At 58.8% G+C, this 20,889-nt stretch overlaps 1 protein-coding gene across 1 annotated transcript; it reads left to right on the plus strand.

Annotated features, from left to right (window-relative positions):
• The first annotated feature begins 2,970 nt into the window (after nucleotides 1–2,970).
• Nucleotides 2,971–20,234, plus strand: COL1A1 (collagen type I alpha 1 chain). The gene is made up of 51 exons (XM_079724921.1): nucleotides 2,971–3,148; nucleotides 4,632–4,826; nucleotides 4,954–4,988; nucleotides 5,088–5,123; nucleotides 5,212–5,313; nucleotides 6,175–6,243; nucleotides 6,478–6,522; nucleotides 6,682–6,735; nucleotides 6,917–6,970; nucleotides 7,489–7,542; nucleotides 7,660–7,713; nucleotides 8,043–8,096; nucleotides 8,184–8,228; nucleotides 8,345–8,398; nucleotides 8,514–8,558; nucleotides 8,710–8,763; nucleotides 9,013–9,111; nucleotides 9,199–9,243; nucleotides 9,341–9,439; nucleotides 9,569–9,622; nucleotides 9,767–9,874; nucleotides 9,953–10,006; nucleotides 10,274–10,372; nucleotides 10,530–10,583; nucleotides 10,670–10,768; nucleotides 11,378–11,431; nucleotides 11,622–11,675; nucleotides 11,793–11,846; nucleotides 11,946–11,999; nucleotides 12,445–12,489; nucleotides 12,581–12,679; nucleotides 12,953–13,060; nucleotides 13,495–13,602; nucleotides 13,810–13,863; nucleotides 14,075–14,128; nucleotides 14,355–14,462; nucleotides 14,550–14,603; nucleotides 14,723–14,776; nucleotides 14,916–15,077; nucleotides 15,166–15,273; nucleotides 15,403–15,510; nucleotides 15,617–15,670; nucleotides 15,769–15,876; nucleotides 16,301–16,354; nucleotides 16,469–16,576; nucleotides 16,911–16,964; nucleotides 17,256–17,363; nucleotides 17,455–17,737; nucleotides 17,844–18,034; nucleotides 18,321–18,563; nucleotides 18,679–20,234. The coding sequence occupies exons 1-51, from the start codon at nucleotides 3,046–3,048 to the stop codon at nucleotides 18,823–18,825; spliced, it is 4,392 nt and encodes a 1,463-aa protein (XP_079581047.1). The 5' UTR covers nucleotides 2,971–3,045; the 3' UTR covers nucleotides 18,826–20,234.
• Nucleotides 20,235–20,889: the final 655 nt, after the last annotated feature.

Raw genomic sequence — 20,889 nt, forward strand, 5'->3', positions numbered from 1 at the left:
AAACTGCTCACCAGGTACACCAACACCTGGGCTGCCTCTTCTCTTTTACCAGACACCATGCAGTCCAGACTGGGACTTGAGGGGCTCCGGGGGGAGGGGGAGCTGGGGAGCACAGGCGCATTGAGGGAGGGCACTTGGGGAAATTTGGAGAAGGAGCGAACTCAGAGCTCAGCACTTTCTTCCTTCTGTTTTTCTTCTTGAGGAATTTTTTTTTCCCTAAGTGCTGATGACTTTACCATTTCTTGGGGGTGGGGGGGAGGAGATTTTGGCTTTTCCTCCCCCCACTCCAAATGCCAGACAAAGTCTTACATTCCACAAGAAGCCAGAGCTTCAGAGTTTCCTAAAGATGAGGTGGCGTCTCCTCCCGCTCCGGCCTCAGCTCCTGCTCTCCCTCCTCCCCCACCAAGTCTCAAGCCCTCAGTTCTGGCCAAGGAGGCCCAGCCAGGCTGGGAGGAGACCCCAAGCACATTCTTCCTCTCACTGTCATGCTGCAGAAATTAAAGACACATCTTGGGGCTGGGTGCCCGCCAAGCGTTTCAAGTCGAAAAGTGGCAGAGGAAGCCCTGGGCCTCAGCTCTATGCCACGTGTAAAGGATGCTTGGAAACCTTCTGCCCACAACCCCTGGGATGGGGGTCTGAAACTGGACATTGGGGTGGTGGCTATCGCACACCATGCGCACAAAGCCCACCCCCCAATCCTAGGGGTCCCCAAACATTCTTCAGAACCACAGGCCCGTGATGTAGCAAGTCCCAGTCCACGTCTCTGAGTCTTAACCTCCTTTAAGGTGGTCAAGTGAGCACGGCCTGAACAGGGAGCATGTGGGGAGGGGGCTGTAGGTGGGAGTACTTCTGGCTGCAAAAACACAGCAAGCAGGGAGGTGGGCAGGTCGCAGCAACCCTCACCTCCAGCCTGCGACTCTCCACCCCAGACAGCCATTCCAAAGGGGTGACCACTCTGAGGGGCAGGGCCCGTGTCCCCCGTTAGGGAGGGGGCGCTCCTTGTCCCTGACCCACACTGGAGGGGGCAGGAACTGCCATCTCAGCACCTCAGCCCCCAGTCCTGCCCTGCAGTAGCTGGCACCAGACGGGGGCAGATCCTGGGCCACAAGTTGCTGCCACATGGTGGGGATAATTGATGAAGGCCTGTCGCTCCATTGCTGTCTCCAGCCCTGCCTCTCTGGAAACTCTATATTTTCCCTTTAATTATAGCCCCTGCAGTCTCCCTCTGCTGCCCCACCCGCACGGCTCATCCTGGCTGCCCACGGCCAGCCGGCAAGCCGACGTGGCTCCCTCCCCTTCTGTTCTCTTGGTCTTTTTTTTTCCTTTGCCTTCGTTGCACAAAAGCAGCTGCGGGAGGGCGTGGAGAGGGGCAGGGGGAGGCAATGGAATCTTGGATGGTTTGGGGGAGGCGGGACTCCCCACTTCCACGTTTGCAGCTCTGGAGTGGTGGGGGTGGGGCTCTGCAAAGGGATCCTCATTGCCTTCTCTTGGGTCCACAGATTTTGGCAGGATCAGCGGCCTGGATAGGTTGGGGTTGGGGTCGAGCATGGGTAGGAGGCTGGGACATGGAGAAGGGAGGACACTGGCTTCTGGAGGCATCTCCTCCAAATATAGCCTGTTGATGTTGGGGTCCCCACTGCCTTTCAGGGTGTAGATGATTCTCTCCTGGTTCCAGGGACAAAGAGCAATGCCCTGGATTTTCAGGAAAAAGGTGAGGCTGTGGGAAACATCCTCTAAAATAAGGTCACTCACCTGCAGTCCCATCTCATACTCCCAAGGCAAGTCTCCCCCAGACACCCAGATTCTCCCATATGTTCCCAACCCTGAGTCCAGGTACAGACAGAGACAGAGCTTTAGGCAGCCCCCAGAAGGAGAACCCTCTCTCTGGCCAAGTGCTCTCCAGCACAGTTCTCTCCCATTTGGCTGTGCCGGGTAGAAGGGTCTCTAACCAGGGCCTGGCCACTGGCCATGACAGACCCTAACACAAGACCCTTTTCTAAGTCGCCAGTGACCACAGCCCTCCCCATGCACACGTACTCCCCCCCACCCCGGGGTGGACGAGTTTTAGCAATTTCCCCGCCACCACACCGCTGCCCCATCACTCAACACCAAAGCTTCCTTCTGGAGAGACCGCGGAGTCACATTTCTCAGCCAGTGCCTCAGCCTCCCCACCCCATCTCTCTCAATCATGCTGAGGTCTGGGGAGAGCATTTCACTTCATCGTGGAGCCTCGGGCATGGCCGAAGAACTGACATCCTCAAATAAAAACCCTCTTGCTAGCACCCATCCCCAAGTATCTGATCCTTAACGTCTACAAATGAGTCCCTAACTTGTTCCCCCAATATTCCTAAGTTCCATACCCCAGCCACACCAGAAGACACCCCTAAACAGGCACATCTTTTTTTTAGGTTCTCCTGCTTTAGAGGGGTGCCCGGCTGGCCTCTTCATGCCCATCCCCTAGCTCTTGCCAACGGTGTCAGGAGGGTGAATGAGGCATGGCCAGCAGGACTCCCTCCCAATCACCCCCAATCCTTCCATCTTTGAAAGGTTCCCTAACCAGCTCCCCAATTCCAGTTCCGCCCCCCAGGTCGGGGGTCCCAGGAAGAAAGCCGAAGAGGCGCCCCTACCCACTCTTTAGCCCACACTATATTGAGGACCTAGCCGCATCCCAGCGGCATCATCTCCGGCCCTGGCTGGGCTGGGGGGCTGGGGAGGCAGAGCTGCGAAGGGGGGGAGATGTGCGGTGGACTCCCTTCCCTTCCCTTCCCTCCTCCTCCCCCTCGCCGTTCTCACTCCCAAATTGGGGGCCGGGCCAGGCAACTCTGATTGGCTGGGGGACGGGCAGCCGGCTCCCCCTCTCCCAGGGGCAGGGTTCCTCCCCGCTCTCCATCAGGATGGTATAAAAGGGGCCCGGGCCGGTGGTCGGAGCAGACGGGAGTTTCTCCTCGGGGTCGGAGCAGGAGGCACGCTGAGTGTGAGGCCACGCATGAGCGGACGCTAACCCCCACCCCAGCCGCAAAGAGTCTACATGTCTAGGGTCTAGACATGTTCAGCTTTGTGGACCTCCGGCTCCTGCTCCTCTTAGCGGCCACCGCCCTCCTGACGCACGGCCAAGAGGAGGGCCAAGAAGAAGGCCAAGAAGAAGACAGTAAGTCCCAAACTTTTGGGAGTCTAGGGCTGCTTGGTATCTTGCCCTGCGTTTGGTCCCAGGGGTCCGCGACTTAAACTGAGACTCGGGATGCTCCGGAGGCTCAGGAATGGAAGGAAGTTGGTGAGGGCTCGTCCTCGGCGCCCTGGGATAGAAGGGACCGCACTCTGGGTCAGGGTGTAGATGAACGCCCCCCAGGAGTGAGAGGGGAGGATGCTGCACGGCGCGAGTTGGCACAGGAGGAGTTCTGAGCGCGCACTGTGAAGTACTGCGGGGAAAATGGGGTCTGGACGCCGGGTGGGGGGAAAGGACGTCGAAGATGGGATGGGGGCGCCGAGTTGGGAGTTTGGAGCCCAAGCTATGAGTGATTAGAAGGGCTATGAGATGATTCATAAGGAAAGATTGTTTACCCTCTCTGCAGGCTAGACAATGTTCCTGGGGCCGCGGAGGTGCTGGGCGGAGCGGGGGAGGGGGCGCGGAGCGTGGGCGGGTTGAAGGAAGAGAGTCTTCGGCGCGGACTTGGTCAGGCAGAGTCCTTGCGCCCTCTGCTGACCTACACTGGGCAGTGCGCCTCCTTATCCAGCGCTTCCCCGCGCAGGAGCCGGAGCGGGAAGACCGGGATTGTTGCCCGGTGTGGACCCCACCTCTAGACCCGGAAAATAAAGTTGGAGATAGGGTAGCCCCGTCTCTAGAAGAAGTAGCCAGTCGGGGGAAATTGCTTAGTGTCGCCCGCCACCTAGTGGCCGTCTGGGTAGACGATCCGCGGTGGGCGTGGTTAACTAACTTCATTTACTATTTGCGGACTTTCTGGTTCTTTGGCTAAGGAGTGACCCAGAGGCACTGGCTGGCTTTGGGAAACGGGGGTTGTCACTGAGAGAGGCCTTTTGAGATGTCTGGGCGCTGGAGGTTAGGGCATATCCTACTTTTACGGTACGCTTCAAGTCTCTGGGCGGGATCCCACGCCAATCAGCCCCTCCCCCATCCTCCTAGCCCCGCCCACGCCATCCCACCTGCGCCGGGAATGGGGCGGGATCCGGGCTAGACCTCTTGTCTCTCCTGCCGTCCCCTCCTCCTGTCTCCACCCAAACCACGCCCCACAAGCCTGCCCTCTGGTTGGGGAGCCTCTCTTCCCACTCCTCCACCCCCCACTCTCCCACCCAATGGCTTTTTATTTCACTTGGCTTCAGCGCAAATGGTCTGGGGTTGGAGTTGGAAGCAACCCCGGCCTAAAGCTCTGTTCAAATTCCTGAGAACTGGAAGAGTTATAGCCGCCCTGGCCAGGCGCCTCGGCCCTGTCACTGGCGCTGATGAGGAGCAGATGGGCGTTTACGGATCGGGGGAAAGGGAAGGAGAGGCGGGAAAGGGAAAACCTAAACGTGCCTCTAAGACCGAGGGGAAGGGACGGTGGGGTTGGGGTACCTGGAGCCCCGAGGGGGGGGACTCGCGCGCCGCTGACAGCCCCCATCTCCCCCTCTTGCCCCAGTCCCACCAGTCACCTGCGTTCAGAACGGCCTCAGGTACCATGACCGAGACGTGTGGAAGCCCGTGCCCTGCCAGATCTGTGTCTGCGACAATGGCAACGTGTTGTGCGATGACGTGATCTGCGACGAAATCAAGAACTGTCCCAACGCCAAAGTCCCCGCGGGCGAGTGCTGCCCCGTCTGCCCGGAAGGCGAGGGTATAGCTCGGGGCCTGGGCCGGGGCGGGGGCGGGGGCTCTCCCTTGCCCCGCGCAGGGGAGGCGTCTGTTGCCGGAAGCACCTAGAGCAAACCTTGCCTCTAAGCCGCGTCTCTTCCCCCCCCTAGCGTCACCCACGGACCAAGAAACCACTGGAGTCGAGGTAATCCTCTGCCCTCGACTTTCGCCACCCCGCCCAGGACTCTGCACGGTTCTCCTTCTCTAACCCGCTTCTCTTGTTTCTTCTGCCCCAACCCCATAGGGACCCAAAGGAGACACTGGCCCCCGAGGCCCAAGGGTAAGCGGTGCCCTCTCCCGGCTGTTGGGGCTGGAGGTGGGCGTGGCTCCTGGCCTGCGCTCACCCGGCCCGCCCTCTCCCGCTGCAGGGACCCTCTGGCCCCCCTGGCCGAGATGGCATTCCTGGACAACCTGGACTTCCCGGACCCCCCGGACCCCCAGGACCTCCCGGACCCCCTGGCCTCGGAGGAGTAAGTGGAGAGTCGAGGCGTTCGTGGAAGGCCTTACGTCACCTCACCCCCACCCCCACCCCCCCACCGTGGGGTTTTTAGTTTGTTGGGGTTTGTTTGTTTGTTTGTTTTGGCAGATGGCATACTTCATAGTATGAAATAACTTCAAACTTACAGGGAAAAAAAGAGAGAAAAGTTGCAAAAATAATGCAAAGAACTTTAACATATCCTTCACGATTTGTCACATTTGCTTTATCAGTTTCTATGTATAAATATAATTATCTGGGGTTTGTTTTTTTTTCTAAACCATTTGAGAGTAAGTTGCTGGCATTATGTCCCTTTGCTCCTAAATACTTTAGCATGTCTTTTCTGAGAGCAAGAACATTCTCTTAACATGAGCATTGCACAATGACTACATTTTGGAAATTTAACATTGATACAGTACTATTTATTATCTAACATGCAGTCCATATTCAAACTTCACCAATATTCCCAATAATGTCCTTTATAGCTTTTTTTTTTTTTTTTCCCTGTTCCAGGATCCAAGCCAGGATCGTGAATTGCATTTAATTGTCATGTCTCTTTAGTTTCCTTTCACCTGGAACATTCCTCAGACTTTCTTTGTCTTTTATGACACTGAAATTTTTTGAAGAGGCCTGTTGTTCTGTAGACTATCCCTTAAATTGGGTTTGTTGGATGTGTCTTCATGATTACATTCCAGTGATATGTCTTGGGCAGGGCTATGCCACACGTCATGTTGTTGTCCTGCATAGCGCGTCACATCAGGAGGCACATGATATCAGTTTGTCCCATTACTGGTGATATCTTCTGCCTTTCAACTCACTGCCCTGACCCTGCTTTCTCATGCACTCTCTCTTCTAGAACTTTGCTCCCCAGATGTCTTACGGCTATGATGAGAAATCAACAGGAATTTCTGTGCCTGGCCCCATGGTGAGTCACCAGCGAGGGATGTAGAGGACAGGAGAAGAGCAGATGAGGATCCAGACAAGATAGGCCAGGGAAGGGCTATGGGGTGGTGTAGATAACTTAGGAGCTCAAGAAGACCTTTGGGACCTCAGAATCCAGAGAGGATGCCAGGCAACTGGGTGGTCTGAACGGGAACCATGGGAGATAACCTTTCCTACAGAGGCTTCATTATGGCCTCCCTTTCTTTTTCTTCTGTAGGGTCCTTCTGGTCCTCGTGGTCTCCCTGGCCCCCCTGGCGCACCTGTGAGTATCCAGGATGTCTACACCGCTTTGGGCTCTGGGCTTTTGGAAAGAGGCTTGGCATGAGGGCAGGGAAGGTGCTCAGAGATCTCTTGGTGAGATGGGGGACAGGTTGGCAGGTACCTACTCTTCTAACCCTACTCCTCTCTCCCTGTCTGCCAGGGTCCCCAAGGTTTCCAAGGCCCCCCTGGTGAGCCTGGCGAGCCTGGAGCCTCAGTAAGTGATCCCCAACTTGTACTCTCTATGCAAATACACACTCCCTCTACAAATACATGGATTCTCCTATTGAAGGACCACCATCTGGGGTCTTTCTTACCTCCTTCTTCCAATGCTAGCCTTCCCCTTCTTTTTTCCTTATCCTGGCCATTCTAACATCCTCTCTTCCTGTCTCCTCTAGGGTCCCATGGGTCCCCGTGGTCCCCCTGGCCCCCCTGGCAAGAACGGAGATGATGTAAGTAGCCCTGGTAAAGAGATACCATCTGACCCCCACCACCTCTCCATGTGTTAGGTCCCTGTAATCTCTACCCCAGTGCCCCCACCACCTTTGGGGGTGATACCCAGAGAAAGGAGGGCATGTTCTCCTTGATGCGTGGGACTGCCCTTGAACAAGGAGCCTCCTGGGATGTTTCCCCATCTTCCTAACAGAGGTGGCTGTCTCTACCCTCACCCCAGTCACCTTAAAGCAGTCCCCAACCCCATCCCCTGATGTGAATGGCTTCCCTAGGCTTAACCACTCTGGGTACCTCAGATTCTCACTCCACGTGGTGAGATTAAGATGCTGGTGACAGAAATAAACAGAAATTCCTTTGGAGGGAAGCAAAATTCAAGCAAGGGTTGCATGGTAGATTTAAACTGAGATAAGATTCTGGGCCCCTAAGCCTGACCCTCAACAACCCAGGAAGACCCAGGCCTTCCATACTTTTCCAACTCAGGGGGCACGGGCACGATGGCCTTTTCTCTTTCTCTCAGGGTGAAGCTGGAAAGCCTGGTCGTCCTGGTGAGCGCGGGCCTCCTGGACCTCAGGTGAGCAGGATGGTGTGGCTGCCTCCAGGCTTTGCTGCATTTGGGCTTCATTTGGGAGCTGTGTCCACAGTGGTGTCTTCTAACAGCCCTGCCTTTGTCCTTTTCTTTTCTCTCCAGGGTGCTCGAGGATTGCCCGGAACAGCTGGCCTCCCTGGAATGAAGGGACACAGAGTGAGTCCCCTTTGTGTCATCTAAGTTCCCAAAGTCCCAGAATCTCATTCCAGCCCTTTCCCCAAAGGATCCTGGTGTGCGTCGTGGTGGGTGGCAGCTATATAAGTTCCAAGGGATAGAGAGTAGACATCAAAGAGAACTTCCCTCCATTGGGAAAGAAATCCCAATAAAGGGATGCAGTGAGATCTTGGGCCAGTTGGGGTTTAGTCTAGCTCAGACACAGGGAGATAGCTGTGATGACCTCCTGAGGCTCCTCCTCAGGTCTGGGTGGCTGTCAAGGTTGTCCACAGTCTCCACAAGGTCTCATTTTGGCCATCTTCCTATCTTAGGGTTTCAGTGGTTTGGATGGTGCCAAGGGAGATGCTGGTCCTGCTGGTCCCAAGGTAAGTGGCTGTGTGACTGTCATGGTCCTCCACCTCCCCTGCAGTCCCACCATGAATGAATTTCTAACTCTATTCTCTGCTCTGTAGGGTGAGCCTGGTAGCCCTGGTGAAAATGGAGCTCCTGGTCAGATGGTGAGTGTGTCCAGGTGTAGAAGGAAGAGAGGGAACAGGACGTAGGGGCAAGATGGGGGCTTGGGGAGAGGGGTGTGTCTCCTGTCTAACTTGGCTTCTCTTGGTTTTGTTGTCAGGGCCCCCGTGGTCTGCCTGGTGAGAGAGGTCGCCCTGGAGCCCCTGGCCCTGCTGTAAGTACTCCTGGCCCCTTGGGGGACTCCAGGTTCTGGAAGGGGTTCCCCAGGAGCTAAAGGGACTGACCAGTGCTCAGTGAGTGTAACCGGGGCTTTCCCCTCTCTCCTGCAGGGTGCTCGTGGAAATGATGGTGCTACTGGTGCTGCTGGACCCCCTGTGAGTCCCAGCCCTTAGACCTCAGTGCCTGGGATTGCGGAGGGGTCTCAGTGTCAGCTCTTGGGTCTGATAGCAGGGGCAGGACTGAACCCCAGGGTGTGACTTGCAGCTGCCATCTTCCTTCTCGCTAACATCTCCCTTTCATTCACAGGGTTCCACTGGCCCCGCTGGTCCTCCTGGTTTCCCTGGTGCTGTTGGTGCTAAGGTGAGACCCCCACCCTCCAATGAGCAGAGCTCCCGCAGGCCAAGGGGTGGGCATCTCCCTGCTCCCCAAACCAGAGGGACCCAGAATCAAGAGAGAAGCCCAGTCCCCAACACCTTTGTCCTGGGGTCCCCTTCTCTGATCTTGGAGTCCTGACTCTTGGCCTCCTGTCATGGCCCTTCACCCCCTGCCATCCAGACATGAGGGTGGACTCCCAGGGTGGCTCCTGACATGTTCTTTCTTCCAATCCAGGGTGAAGCTGGTCCCCAAGGATCCCGAGGCTCTGAAGGTCCCCAAGGTGTGCGTGGCGAGCCCGGCCCCCCTGGCCCTGCTGGTGCTTCTGGCCCTGCTGTAAGTGTCACCTCCTCAGTACCCCCCGTGCCTCTCCCTAACTCAGAGTCCTTGCCTGTCACTCACCCACCTCTCTCTGTGTCACAGGGAAACCCTGGTACTGATGGACAGCCTGGTGCTAAAGGTGCCAATGTAAGTATCCTGCAGGTTTCAGAGCCGCCCCTGGTACGCACCTTCCACCCACCCTGTGCCCTCCACTCCTGGACTCAACTTGTTCTGCCTCCCACAGGGCTCTCCTGGTATTGCTGGTGCTCCTGGCTTCCCGGGTGCCCGAGGCCCCTCTGGACCCCAGGGTCCCAGTGGCGCCCCTGGTCCCAAGGGTAACAGCGTAAGTACTGCTCTCTCTTTCCTGCTCCACCCCACGAGCTGCCTCACGTGGCCCTTGTCTGGGAAGTAAGAAGATCCAGGCCAACCGAGCATCCCCACTCTCCACTCATCTTCCTCTCCTCCCACTCAGGGTGAACCTGGTGCCCCTGGCAACAAAGGAGACACTGGCGCCAAGGGAGAGCCCGTAAGTCCCCCAGCAGCCCCTTGGGGGAGGTCCAAGGAGCAATGGGAGCCCCTGGTGCTGGACACCCAGCCTCAAGCCCGCTCTGGAGCTGGTACCAGGACAGCCCCTCACCACAGGCCGCCCCCTCCTCTCTGCCCTCTCCAGGGCCCCACTGGTATTCAAGGTCCCCCTGGCCCTGCTGGGGAAGAAGGAAAGCGAGGAGCCCGAGGTGAACCCGGACCTGCTGGCCTGCCTGGACCCCCTGGCGAGCGTGTAAGTGCCCCCTTCTCAGCCCCAGTGCCGGCCTGGTGCCCACGTGTCTGAGCTCACTGACCTCCTCTCTGCCCACAGGGTGGACCTGGTAGCCGCGGTTTCCCTGGCGCAGATGGTGTTTCTGGTCCCAAGGTAATCTCTCTTCATGGGTGGGAGGCTCGCCCTGCTGCTCCCTGGACGTGACCTTCCTCTCCCAGATGTGGTCAACCGCCTCCCACTCCCACCGCCCAGTCGTTAGTGCCCATACTGGGGCTGCAGACCTCTCTCTTCACACTTAGCCTCACCTTGACCTTCCTACCACCACCAATGCCTCTCAAAGCACCCCCCACAGCCCAGGAGGAAGCAGAGGGCAGCCCGCGATAAAGAGACCCTAATTGTCGCTGTGACTCCCCCAACCAGGGTCCCGCTGGCGAACGCGGTTCTCCTGGCCCCGCTGGCCCCAAAGGTTCTCCCGGTGAAGCCGGTCGACCTGGTGAAGCTGGTCTGCCTGGTGCCAAGGTGAGACCCCGGCCCTCTGCCCAGCTTGGCCCATGACCCTGCCCATCCTGTGAGGGTTCTGGAGCAGGACCACAGATCCACCTTCTAGAATGTCCTCCACCCCAGCCTCCACTCTCCTTCTCCCCCTCCCCACTCACGCCTCTCTGCCTCCCCCTAGGGTCTGACTGGAAGCCCTGGAAGCCCTGGTCCTGATGGCAAAACTGGCCCCCCTGTAAGTATCACTCCCCCAGGCCCACATCGGTCTCCTGACCTCTCACCCGCTGTCCTCACCTCCGCTTTTGTACCTTCCATCCTCAGGGTCCTGCTGGTCAAGATGGCCGCCCCGGACCCCCAGGCCCTCCTGGTAGCCGTGGTCAGGCCGGTGTGATGGGTTTCCCTGGGCCTAAAGGTGCTGCTGTGAGTATTCAGTGAGGCGTATCACAGGGACAGACACACTTGGGGCGAGGGTGGGGGTGGGGGGAAGAGTCCTCGCTGTGGGGCCAGCTCTGCCTCTGACTTGCTGTGTGGCCTCAAGCCACTCATTGCCCCTCTCTGGGCCTCAGTCTCCCTATTCCATAAAATGAGAGACCTCTCCTGGCTTTACTACCATTGCTCTATCCCTGGAAATAAGTATCGTTGGTGCGCGCACACACACACACACACACACACACACACACACACACACACACACGATGGGCCTTTTGCATGATAGTCAGCCCCAAATCTTGGTGGGTTCTTTGAGGTTCAAAAGGAGATATCAGAAGAGATGAAAGCCCTTTGCAGCTCAGGTCACCAAAGGCATACAGTGGAGAGAGGGGCCTAAGGGGCAGGTCGTCTGGGAGGAGAGGGCTCAGGGAGAGGCCAAGAGATGGAGCAGTCGAAGCCAGCAAAGGCCTTCCTCAGGGGCCAGAGCTGATTGATAGATTAAAAAGCTCCTCAAAAATTCCACCAAAGTAAACGGGAGGGACCCAGGAGGCCCAGGTTTTCCACTTCAGCTTCCTCAACCCTAACTCTCTCTCCCCACAGGGAGAGCCCGGCAAGGCTGGAGAACGAGGCGTTCCTGGACCCCCCGGCGCTGCTGTAAGTATCTCCTTTTGGTCCCTGTCCCCTCCCTGCCTCCGCCCATGTCTCGTCCCTACATCCTGCAGGAGGCTCCAGCCCATCCCCAGGGCGTCAGGACCCCCAGCCCTCAGGCCCCCTACCTGTGCTCTCTTCCTCAGCTGCCTGCCCACCTCACCACCCTGGCCTCTTTTTCACTCTCTCCCCATAGGGTCCTGCTGGCAAAGACGGAGAAGCTGGGGCTCAGGGACCTCCCGGACCTGCTGTGAGTGTCCCTGACGGGGAGGCCTGGGGAGGGGGTGCTGTGGGGCAGGAAAGGGGAGATAGCCCCCGTCCCTCTTCTCCTGAGCTTTCCCATGACCGCAGCATTTCCCCCGTGCAGGGCCCTGCTGGTGAGAGAGGTGAACAAGGCCCTGCTGGCTCCCCCGGATTCCAGGTGAGGCCTCACGGCTGTCAGGTGTTGGGAGAGGGGCATGAGGAACACCTCTTCCAGATTCTAATCCCTCGCTTCCCACCCCCCACTTCCCACCTACAGGGTCTCCCTGGCCCTTCTGGTCCTCCCGGTGAAGCAGGCAAACCCGGTGAACAGGTAAGAGGTAGCAGCCAGCTGAAGAGATGGGGAGTGCAGGGAATACAGAGGGAGAGTCCAGCCCCCCCTAGCGAATCAGACTACCTTCAACTAGAGGGATCAAGGTTAGACTTGAGGAAGGACTTCCCATCATGAAGGGTGCTACACAGAGGGGAGCAAAGAGCTGCACCTCTGCATGAGAGGATCTGGAAGGAGCTGCGTGGCTGCTGGTCTGGATGACTTCTTTTTAGAGCTGCTGGAATACTCTGGCTTTCCCTCAACCCCACGTTTGGAGAGGGTGACGCATTCACGCAGAGGAGCAGAGGGATAATCCCGGTTCAGTGCTGAGGAGGGATTGGTCTCCAGTCACAGACCCCAAGGGCTAGCCCCCAGGGGGACACGTATTCTTTCTAGTTGGGAGGACCAAGGTGGGCTCTGCTCACTGGTGTCCCTCCCTCCCGCTCAGGGTGCTCCTGGAGACGTTGGTGCCCCCGGCCCCTCTGGAGCAAGAGTAAGTAGAGCCTCTTGCTGCTTCCACCAACATGCCCCGTGCTTGGCCCCGTCTCTGCAGCCACCTCATGGGCCCTGTCCTTCCCCTCCAGGGCGAGAGAGGTTTCCCCGGCGAGCGTGGTGTGCAAGGGCCCGCCGGTCCTGCAGGTCCCCGTGGGTCCAACGGTGCCCCTGGCAATGATGGTGCTAAGGTAAGGGCAGCACAGGGACCAGGTCTCACCCTTCCTGTGATGGGGGATGCCTGGCTGTGACCAAAGCCAGCTGGATGTTGGGGAGGGATGGGGGGACAAGACTGGGGTGGGGTCCATGTGCAGCCTGCATTTCTGGGCTGTGAGCCTTTCCTCTTAGCTAGTACCTGTCTTTGGCCTCGGAACCAAGCCTGGGAGAAATTCAGAGGGGGCTCAAAGCTGTGACCCACTTCCGAGACCCCAAGCCTCACTCGAGTCTTCTTGGTTGTCATACAGGGCGATGCTGGTGCCCCTGGAGCCCCTGGTAACCAGGGCGCCCCTGGCCTTCAAGGAATGCCTGGTGAACGAGGTGCAGCAGGTCTCCCAGGCGCTAAGGGTGACAGAGTAAGTTGAACTCCCCCTCCCTCGAACCCTGTGTGGTTCCCATCTCTCGCTGCTTCAGATCCATCAGCATCTCTTTCTACTCCCTTGGGTCTCTCCCTCTTCTCCTTAATCCTCCCTTCTTCTTCTCTGGCCTCTTGGTTGATGAATCCTTACCTGTAGTCCAGGCCCTACCCTTCCCATGTGTTACCATGGCAACAAGAGGTGGTGGTGGGGTGCCTCCTGGACGAGGAATCCCTCTACACAAAGCAGGAGCTTCTTAATCTAAGTTCCCCGGAATCCCCACACAGACACCTTTCCCCTGAAAGATCTTGAGTCCTTGGCACACATGGGGGCAGGGCAGACACAAACTGGGGAGGGGTCCCAGACACAAGTGGGATGCTCTAGGTCACCTCCTTGCCCCACACTGGAAGTCTCAGGCTTTCCTATGTCTTTAGGGCGATGCTGGTCCCAAAGGTGCTGATGGTGCTCCTGGCAAAGATGGCGTCCGTGGTCTGACTGGTCCCATTGGTCCTCCTGGCCCCGCTGGTGCCCCTGGTGACAAGGTGAGATGGCTGCCTCCCCACCTTCTTCCCTAACACACAGCTTCCCCAGCAAGCCTGGGCACAGCTCTGCAGGGGAGGCAGCTTCTGCCATTCCAAGCTGGTGCTCCAAAGGTGGGGGGCCAGGAGGGAGGAGGACTCTCCTGGGTTATCTGTCAGGAGTATTCAGCATGGGCCCCTGACCCTGAGCCTCTTGTCCCTCCCTCTCAGGGTGAAACTGGTCCTAGCGGCCCTGCTGGTCCCACTGGAGCTCGTGGTGCCCCCGTAAGTACAGAAGACCCGGTTAAGGCTCCATGCTCCACCCTTCTCTCCCTCCATACTACCCCTGGCCCTCTTTCTGGCCCTCCACCTTGGCTCCCACCTGCTCTGGTCCCTGTGGAGTGCTCCTCAGGCCCTCCTTCCCCACCCTCCAGCCCATCCCACCCCACCTTCCCCCAGATCAGGGCATCTCTCCATGTGCCTCCTTTTCTTCTAGGGAGACCGTGGTGAGCCTGGTCCCCCCGGCCCTGCTGGCTTCGCTGGCCCCCCTGTGAGTACCAAGATCCCTTTCATCTTCCATCTCCAGCTAGGCCCTGGGGCCTTGAGTGACCGGATGAGGACAGAGGCATTGGCCTGATTCAGAGAAGGAGGGTGGGGCCGGGGGGGATTGTCTCCCATTCAAGCATCTTCCTGCCTGGACTTCCTGTCCTTCCTCAGCTGACTTCCTAGGCTGGCACAGCCCTCTCCTCCACTCACCACACTCCCTCCTCCCCCAGGGTGCTGATGGCCAACCTGGTGCTAAAGGCGAACCTGGTGATGCTGGTGCTAAAGGCGATGCTGGTGCCCCCGGCGCTGCTGGCCCCACTGGACCTCCTGGCCCCATTGTGAGTATCTCGCCATCTAGGCCCCGAGCTGCCAGCAGGCTGGATCCAGGACTGGCCCAGCCGTGACGCCTCTGTGCTCTCCTACAGGGTAATGTTGGTGCTCCCGGACCCAAAGGTGCTCGTGGCAGCGCTGGTCCCCCTGTGAGTACCTCACTCTGATTCTCTGCCGAGGCTCTCCCCAGCCTGTGCTTGGAGGGGGGGCAGCTGGGCCAGGTGAGGGGCTCTTCTCCGTCTGATTGCTTCTTCGTCCTCTTCTCCAGGGTGCTACTGGTTTCCCTGGTGCTGCTGGCCGAGTCGGTCCCCCTGGGCCCTCTGTAAGTGTCTGTGGTGGAGACTCCACCGGTCTGGGAGGGTCTGGGGCACAGGCCGTCAGGAGCGCGGTGGGCCCGACTACGGCTCCCGTAATGCTCCAGAATCCGATGGATTCTGACAGCCCCAATTCTCCCCAACCAGGGAAATACTGGACCCCCTGGACCTTCTGGCCCTGCTGGCAAAGAAGGCAGCAAAGGGCCCCGTGGTGAGACTGGCCCTGCTGGGCGTGCTGGTGAAGTCGGTCCTCCCGGTCCCCCTGGCCCCGCTGGTGAGAAAGGATCCCCTGGTGCTGATGGACCTGCTGTAAGTGCACTACGCTCCAGAGGGGTCCAGAGTGCGGGCAGCATCCCTGGCCACCGGAAGTCACCTCACCCCCACCTGTCCCCCACAGGGCGCTCCCGGCACTCCCGGACCTCAGGGTATTGCTGGACAGCGTGGCGTGGTCGGCCTGCCCGGTCAGCGAGGAGAAAGAGGCTTCCCTGGTCTTCCTGGCCCCTCTGTGAGTGCCCCCTCACCTTGAGGATCCCGAGAAGAACGGTCGCAGGACTTGGAGGGCGCAGGATAGGGGTGGCGGGTCCTAAGGCCCTCGCACACCCCATCCCTGGCCTGACTGTTTCTTCTCCCTCAGGGTGAACCCGGCAAACAAGGTCCTTCTGGAGCAAGTGGTGAGCGTGGCCCCCCCGGTCCCATGGGCCCCCCCGGATTGGCTGGACCCCCTGGCGAGTCTGGACGTGAGGTAAGCGGTTGCCGGCCCCATGCCAGTGCCCTCAGTGTGGTCATCTTGGCCTTGGCCTGAGCCTCCCTCCCCTTGGCTGGCGCTCACCTTCCCCCGCTCTCTGCAGGGAGCCCCTGGTGCTGAAGGATCCCCTGGACGAGATGGTTCTCCGGGCCCCAAGGTAAGACGGCTGCACCCTGGGGCCACAGCCCCACCTGCCGCTCCACCTGGCCCTCTCAGCTAGGGCCGACCCGGATCCCCCTCCTCTTCCCCTCTCAGGGTGACCGTGGTGAGACCGGCCCTGCTGGACCCCCTGGCGCTCCTGGTGCCCCTGGTGCCCCCGGCCCCGTTGGCCCTGCCGGCAAGAGCGGCGATCGTGGCGAGACTGTAAGTAGCTGGGCTCTGGCTTCACCGTTTCTGCTCAGGCCAGGGGCTCTCCAGGCGGGCCGAGGGGTCTGCAGATGGACACCTGACTTCACCTAAGCAGGGGGGAAGAGGAGGCCTTGCAAGATGTCTGGGCCCTTGGCCTCCCTGAAAACACTGAGCCACAGCTCAGCCTCGAGACCCCTCCTCCAGACAGTCCCGTTTCCCCCGAGGAATGGGGTTTGTTCCCAGCGGCTCGCCCCAGCTTACGTGAGGCCTGAATTTACATGAAGATTCACCTGGGGTCAGGAGAGAGTGGATATGGTAGGAAAAGATGAGAGGAAAGAGGGATTTGGCCAAGGGGAGGCCTCACCTGCAGCTCAGGCCGTGCCAGCCCTCAGCCGGGCTCTCCCTGACCAGGATCTAATGCTCTCTTTGCTCTCCCCAGGGTCCTGCTGGTCCTGCCGGTCCCATTGGCCCCGCTGGTGCCCGCGGCCCCACTGTAAGTGCCCTGCTCTGGCCGTTGTGTCCTCAGAACCCTTGTCCAGATGTGGACTGCACCCCCTCAGTGCTAACAGAACTTCCACCTGACAGCCTGTCCCCACCTCTCTTCTAGGGACCCCAAGGCCCCCGCGGTGACAAGGGTGAGACAGGCGAACAGGGCGACAGAGGCATTAAGGGTCACCGTGGCTTCTCTGGTCTCCAGGGTCCCCCTGGCCCTCCCGTGAGTATGCCCAGCCCCTCCCCAGCCCCCAGCTGCCATCTTGTCTTCTTTTATCGTCTCCCCAAGTCCTGCTGTGTGATGGGGGGACACTTTGCCTCGGTTTCCCTCTCTGGACCGTCCTTCTCCTCCCTGGTGGGGACTGGGGTCTGAAGACTAATGGGTATTTCCCAGTAGCCCCTGAGACAGTGAGGGGTGCACAGCGAGGGGTCGTGGGAGGGGCCTCAGCCTATGGACACCCTGGGGCTAGACTTCCAGAATAACAAGGTGGCCGGCAGCGGGGCCGTGGCTGGCCCCATTTGACCTACACTCGGCTGTCTTCGCATCTCTCCTTCAGGGCTCTCCTGGTGAGCAAGGTCCCTCCGGAGCTTCTGGTCCTGCTGGTCCCCGCGTGAGTTGTGTCTTCCATTTATCTGCTCTTCCTGGGTCCCTCGCCTCTCTGGAGAAGGGTCTGGGGCAGGGGATGAAAGAAGGGAAGGGGGTTCTGGACAACCTTACGCAGCCCTCGCCTCCCCCTCCCCACTGCTTCCTCCCACAAAATTTCCTGGCCCAGCTGTGGGAGTGAGCCATGATGAGGCTGAGGAACCAGAGCCAGGCAGAGTGGGTTGTGGGCTTCTCTGCCAGAGCTGGGGTGGGCCCGTGCTTTCTGGCAGGCTTTCTCCAACCAGCTTCCTCTCTGCAGGGTCCCCCTGGCTCTGCTGGTACTCCTGGCAAAGACGGACTCAACGGTCTCCCAGGCCCCATCGGTCCCCCTGGTCCTCGTGGTCGCACTGGTGATGCTGGTCCTGCTGTATGTGGTCCCCCACCTTGTCTGCCCATGGCCCTCCAGCCCTGAAAGCACTGAACCCCGGTAATCCCCCCTCTCCTCCCTCTCTGCGCAGGGTCCCCCCGGCCCTCCCGGACCCCCTGGTCCCCCTGGTCCTCCCAGCGGTGGTTACGACTTCAGCTTCCTGCCCCAGCCACCTCAAGAGAAGGCTCAGGATGGTGGCCGCTACTACCGGGCCGATGATGCCAATGTGGTCCGTGACCGTGACCTCGAGGTGGACACCACTCTCAAGAGCCTGAGCCAGCAGATCGAGAACATCCGGAGCCCTGAAGGCAGCCGCAAGAACCCTGCCCGCACCTGCCGTGACCTCAAGATGTGCCACTCCGACTGGAAGAGCGGTAAGGGCTGGCCCAGCCGTGCCTCCTCCTGCCGCGACGGGGCTGAGCCCTGAGGTGCCCACATCCCGTACCTCCCCTGACGCCATCTCACCCTGCCCCACTGCAGGAGAATACTGGATTGACCCCAACCAAGGCTGCAACCTGGACGCCATCAAGGTCTTCTGCAACATGGAGACAGGTGAGACCTGCGTGTATCCCACTCAGCCCAGCGTGGCCCAGAAGAACTGGTACATCAGCAAGAACCCCAAGGACAAGAGGCACGTCTGGTACGGCGAGAGCATGACCGGCGGATTCCAGGTGCGTGAGCTCGACCCTGTAGCCACTCTTAGGAGATGGGCTGGCCCAGGGCTCAGAAGGGCCCGAGGGTAGGTCCTGGGTGGACCAGACCTCTGCTAAGTGTGATCAGCTGGGAGGCAGGAGACCTGGGTCCTGGATACGGCGTCAAACACAGGGTGCCTGGGGGCAAGGGGTGCCACCTCTGGATGTAAGGTTCACTAGGATGCTCTCAGGGGACCCCAGGGAGGGAGGCCAGGACTGGAGGCTCCAACACAGCCGCTCACTCCTCGCTCTTCCGCTCCTACAGTTCGAGTACGGCGGCCAGGGCTCCGATCCTGCCGATGTGGCCATCCAGCTGACTTTCCTGCGCTTAATGTCCACCGAGGCTGCCCAGAACATCACCTACCACTGCAAGAACAGCGTGGCCTATATGGACCAGCAGACCGGCAACCTCAAGAAGGCCGTGCTCCTCCAGGGCTCCAACGAGATCGAGATCCGGGCCGAGGGCAACAGCCGCTTCACCTACAGCGTCACCTACGACGGCTGCACGGTGAGTCCAGCAGGGCCCCCGCTCTGGGCTTTGGCTTTCCGGGCAGACCCAGTCCCCCCACCCCCTCACTGCTGCTGGGTGACACCCCTCTCCCATTGTCTCCCTTTCACCCCAGAGTCACACCGGAGCCTGGGGCAAGACAGTGATCGAATACAAAACCACCAAGACCTCCCGCCTGCCCATCATCGATGTGGCCCCCTTGGACGTTGGCGCCCCAGACCAGGAATTCGGCATCGACGTTGGCCCTGTCTGCTTCCTGTAAACTCCCTCCACCCCAACCTGGCTCCCTCCCACCCAACCCACTTGCCCCTGACTCTGGAAACAGACAAAGAACCCAAACTGAACCCCCCAAAAAGCCAAAAAAATGGGAGACAATTTCACATGGACTTTGGAAAATATTTTTTTCCTTTGCATTCATCTCTCAAACTTAGTTTTTATCTTTGACCAACTGAATATGACCAAAAACCAAAACTGCATTCAACCTTACCAAAAAAAAAAAAAGAATAAATAAATAACTTTTTAAAAAAGGAAGCTTGGTCCACTTGCTTGAAGACCCACGTGGGGGTAAGTCCTTTTCTGCCCGTTGGGCTTATGACACCCCAACGCTGCCCTTTCTGCTCCTTTCTCCATGCCTTCCTGGGGCCTCCCCTCCACTGCTCCCCAAATCTAAGTCTCCCCAAAAGACACAGGAAACAATGCATTGTCTGCCCAGCAACCAAAGGCAATGTTGAAACACCCAAGTGGCCCCCACACTCCCAGCCCACTCCCTTCACCCAGAACCCCCAAGCCCTGGGGGGACCCGGAGTTCTCAGACTGCCAACGAAGCCTTACCATCTGGCATCCCTGTTGCCCCGGCAACATAACCCTCTTTGTTTTTGAGGGGCGCGTGCCAGGGGCACCACTGGCCCTTCACCACCGGGTTTGGAGAAAAGTCAGGAGGGGCCAAGACAGAGCAGAAACGTCGGATTTGAGAAACGTGCCAATCCCCCCGCGCTGCCCGGCTGGGTGGGAGAGACTGCTCTGTTCCTTGTGTAATTGTGTTGCTGAAAGACTACCTCGTTCTCGTCTTTACCGGGGCAACTGCATGGGGGGCGGGATGGGGGCAGGGTGGAAGGGGCTCCCCATTTTATATCAAAGGTGCTACATCTCTGTGATGGGGTGGGGTGGGGAGGGAATCACTGGTGCTATGGAAGTGGAAACGCACCCCCCCCTTAGGCCAGCAAATGTTCCTTTTTGTTCAAAGTCTTTTTTTATTCTTTGTTTTTTTTTTTTTTTTCTTCTTGTGGATGGGGACTCGTGAATTTTCTAAAGGTGCTATTTAATGTGGGGGAGAGAGTGCCGGCTCCAGACAGGGTCACTTGCTCTCCACCCTCTCTTCATCCCCCTCAGCGCCTCTCACCACCTCAGGCCTCTCTCCTCTCTCTCCCCACCTCTCCCTCCTCTGAAACCCTCTCCTCAGCTGCATCCCGTCCTCACGGCCTGTCTTTTACTCTGTTCTGCGTTTCTCTCTCGCTGGGTTTCAGAGCACAATTTCCCAAAGCACAAAGCAGTTTTTCCCCCTAGGGGTGGGAGGAAACAAGAGACTCTGTACCTATTTTGTATGTGTATAATAATTTGAGATGTTTTTAATTATTTTGATTGCTGGAATAAAGCATGTGGAAATGACCCAAACCTATCTGCAGTGGCCTCCTAATTTCCTTCCTTGGAGTTGGTGGAGGGGCGTCCTGGGGAGGGAGCTTTGGGCGGTGGGCGGGCTCTCCCTCAGTGTCCGCCCCTTCCCTCCCCCTGTTCCTCCAGCCCCTGGATGGACCCTCCCCCTCCCTCTTGCCTTTCTTAGGCCTTTACCCATTCTCTTAACTCTCTCCTTCCATCTTCCTTGCATGTCTCCCATACCCTCTTGTCCCTTACAGTGCCAGACAGGCAACCCACTTGTGCATCAACACACACACACACACACACACACACACACACACACACACCCCTCCCTGCAGATCCTGCCCTGCCCAAACCTCATGCCCATGCCCATCAGTGCCATCAACTCTCGCTGCTCCCCCCTACTGCTGGGGGCATCCTGCAGGGTTGGGGGGCTGTGGTCAGGGCTCTGGGAGGCCCGTGGTTGGGGGAGGGAGGTGGGACGGGGGGTGGTCCCTGGGAGCCCCCCTGGGCAAATGCCTAGGGTCATCTGGCCTCTTCTCCGTCCTAGCCCCCTCTGAGCTCCTCCAAGGGAGCAATCAGCAGTACAATGTGAGACAGGGTCGCTGAGCCTGCCCTGAGGGCCAGAGGAGACCTGGAGAAAGCATGGCTTCCTTCTCCTTCTTCTGGTCTC

The sequence above is a fragment of the Hyperoodon ampullatus genome, assembly GCF_949752795.1.
Source record: "Hyperoodon ampullatus genome assembly, chromosome: 19".
NCBI lineage: Eukaryota > Metazoa > Chordata > Mammalia > Artiodactyla > Ziphiidae > Hyperoodon > Hyperoodon ampullatus.

What these genes read in the sequence shown, in the direction of transcription:
- COL1A1 (XM_079724921.1), top strand. Translation starts at nt 3,046, where the DNA reads ATGTTCAGCTTTGTGGACCTCCGGCTCCTGCTCCTCTTAGCGGCCACC. An exon ending in ATGGCAAAACTGGCCCCCCT is followed by an intron (nt 10,584 to 10,669) that starts GTAAGTATCACT and finishes TTCCATCCTCAG; the next exon opens with GGTCCTGCTGGTCAAGATGG. An exon ending in GCATGACCGGCGGATTCCAG is followed by an intron (nt 18,035 to 18,320) that starts GTGCGTGAGCTC and finishes CCGCTCCTACAG; the next exon opens with TTCGAGTACGGCGGCCAGGG.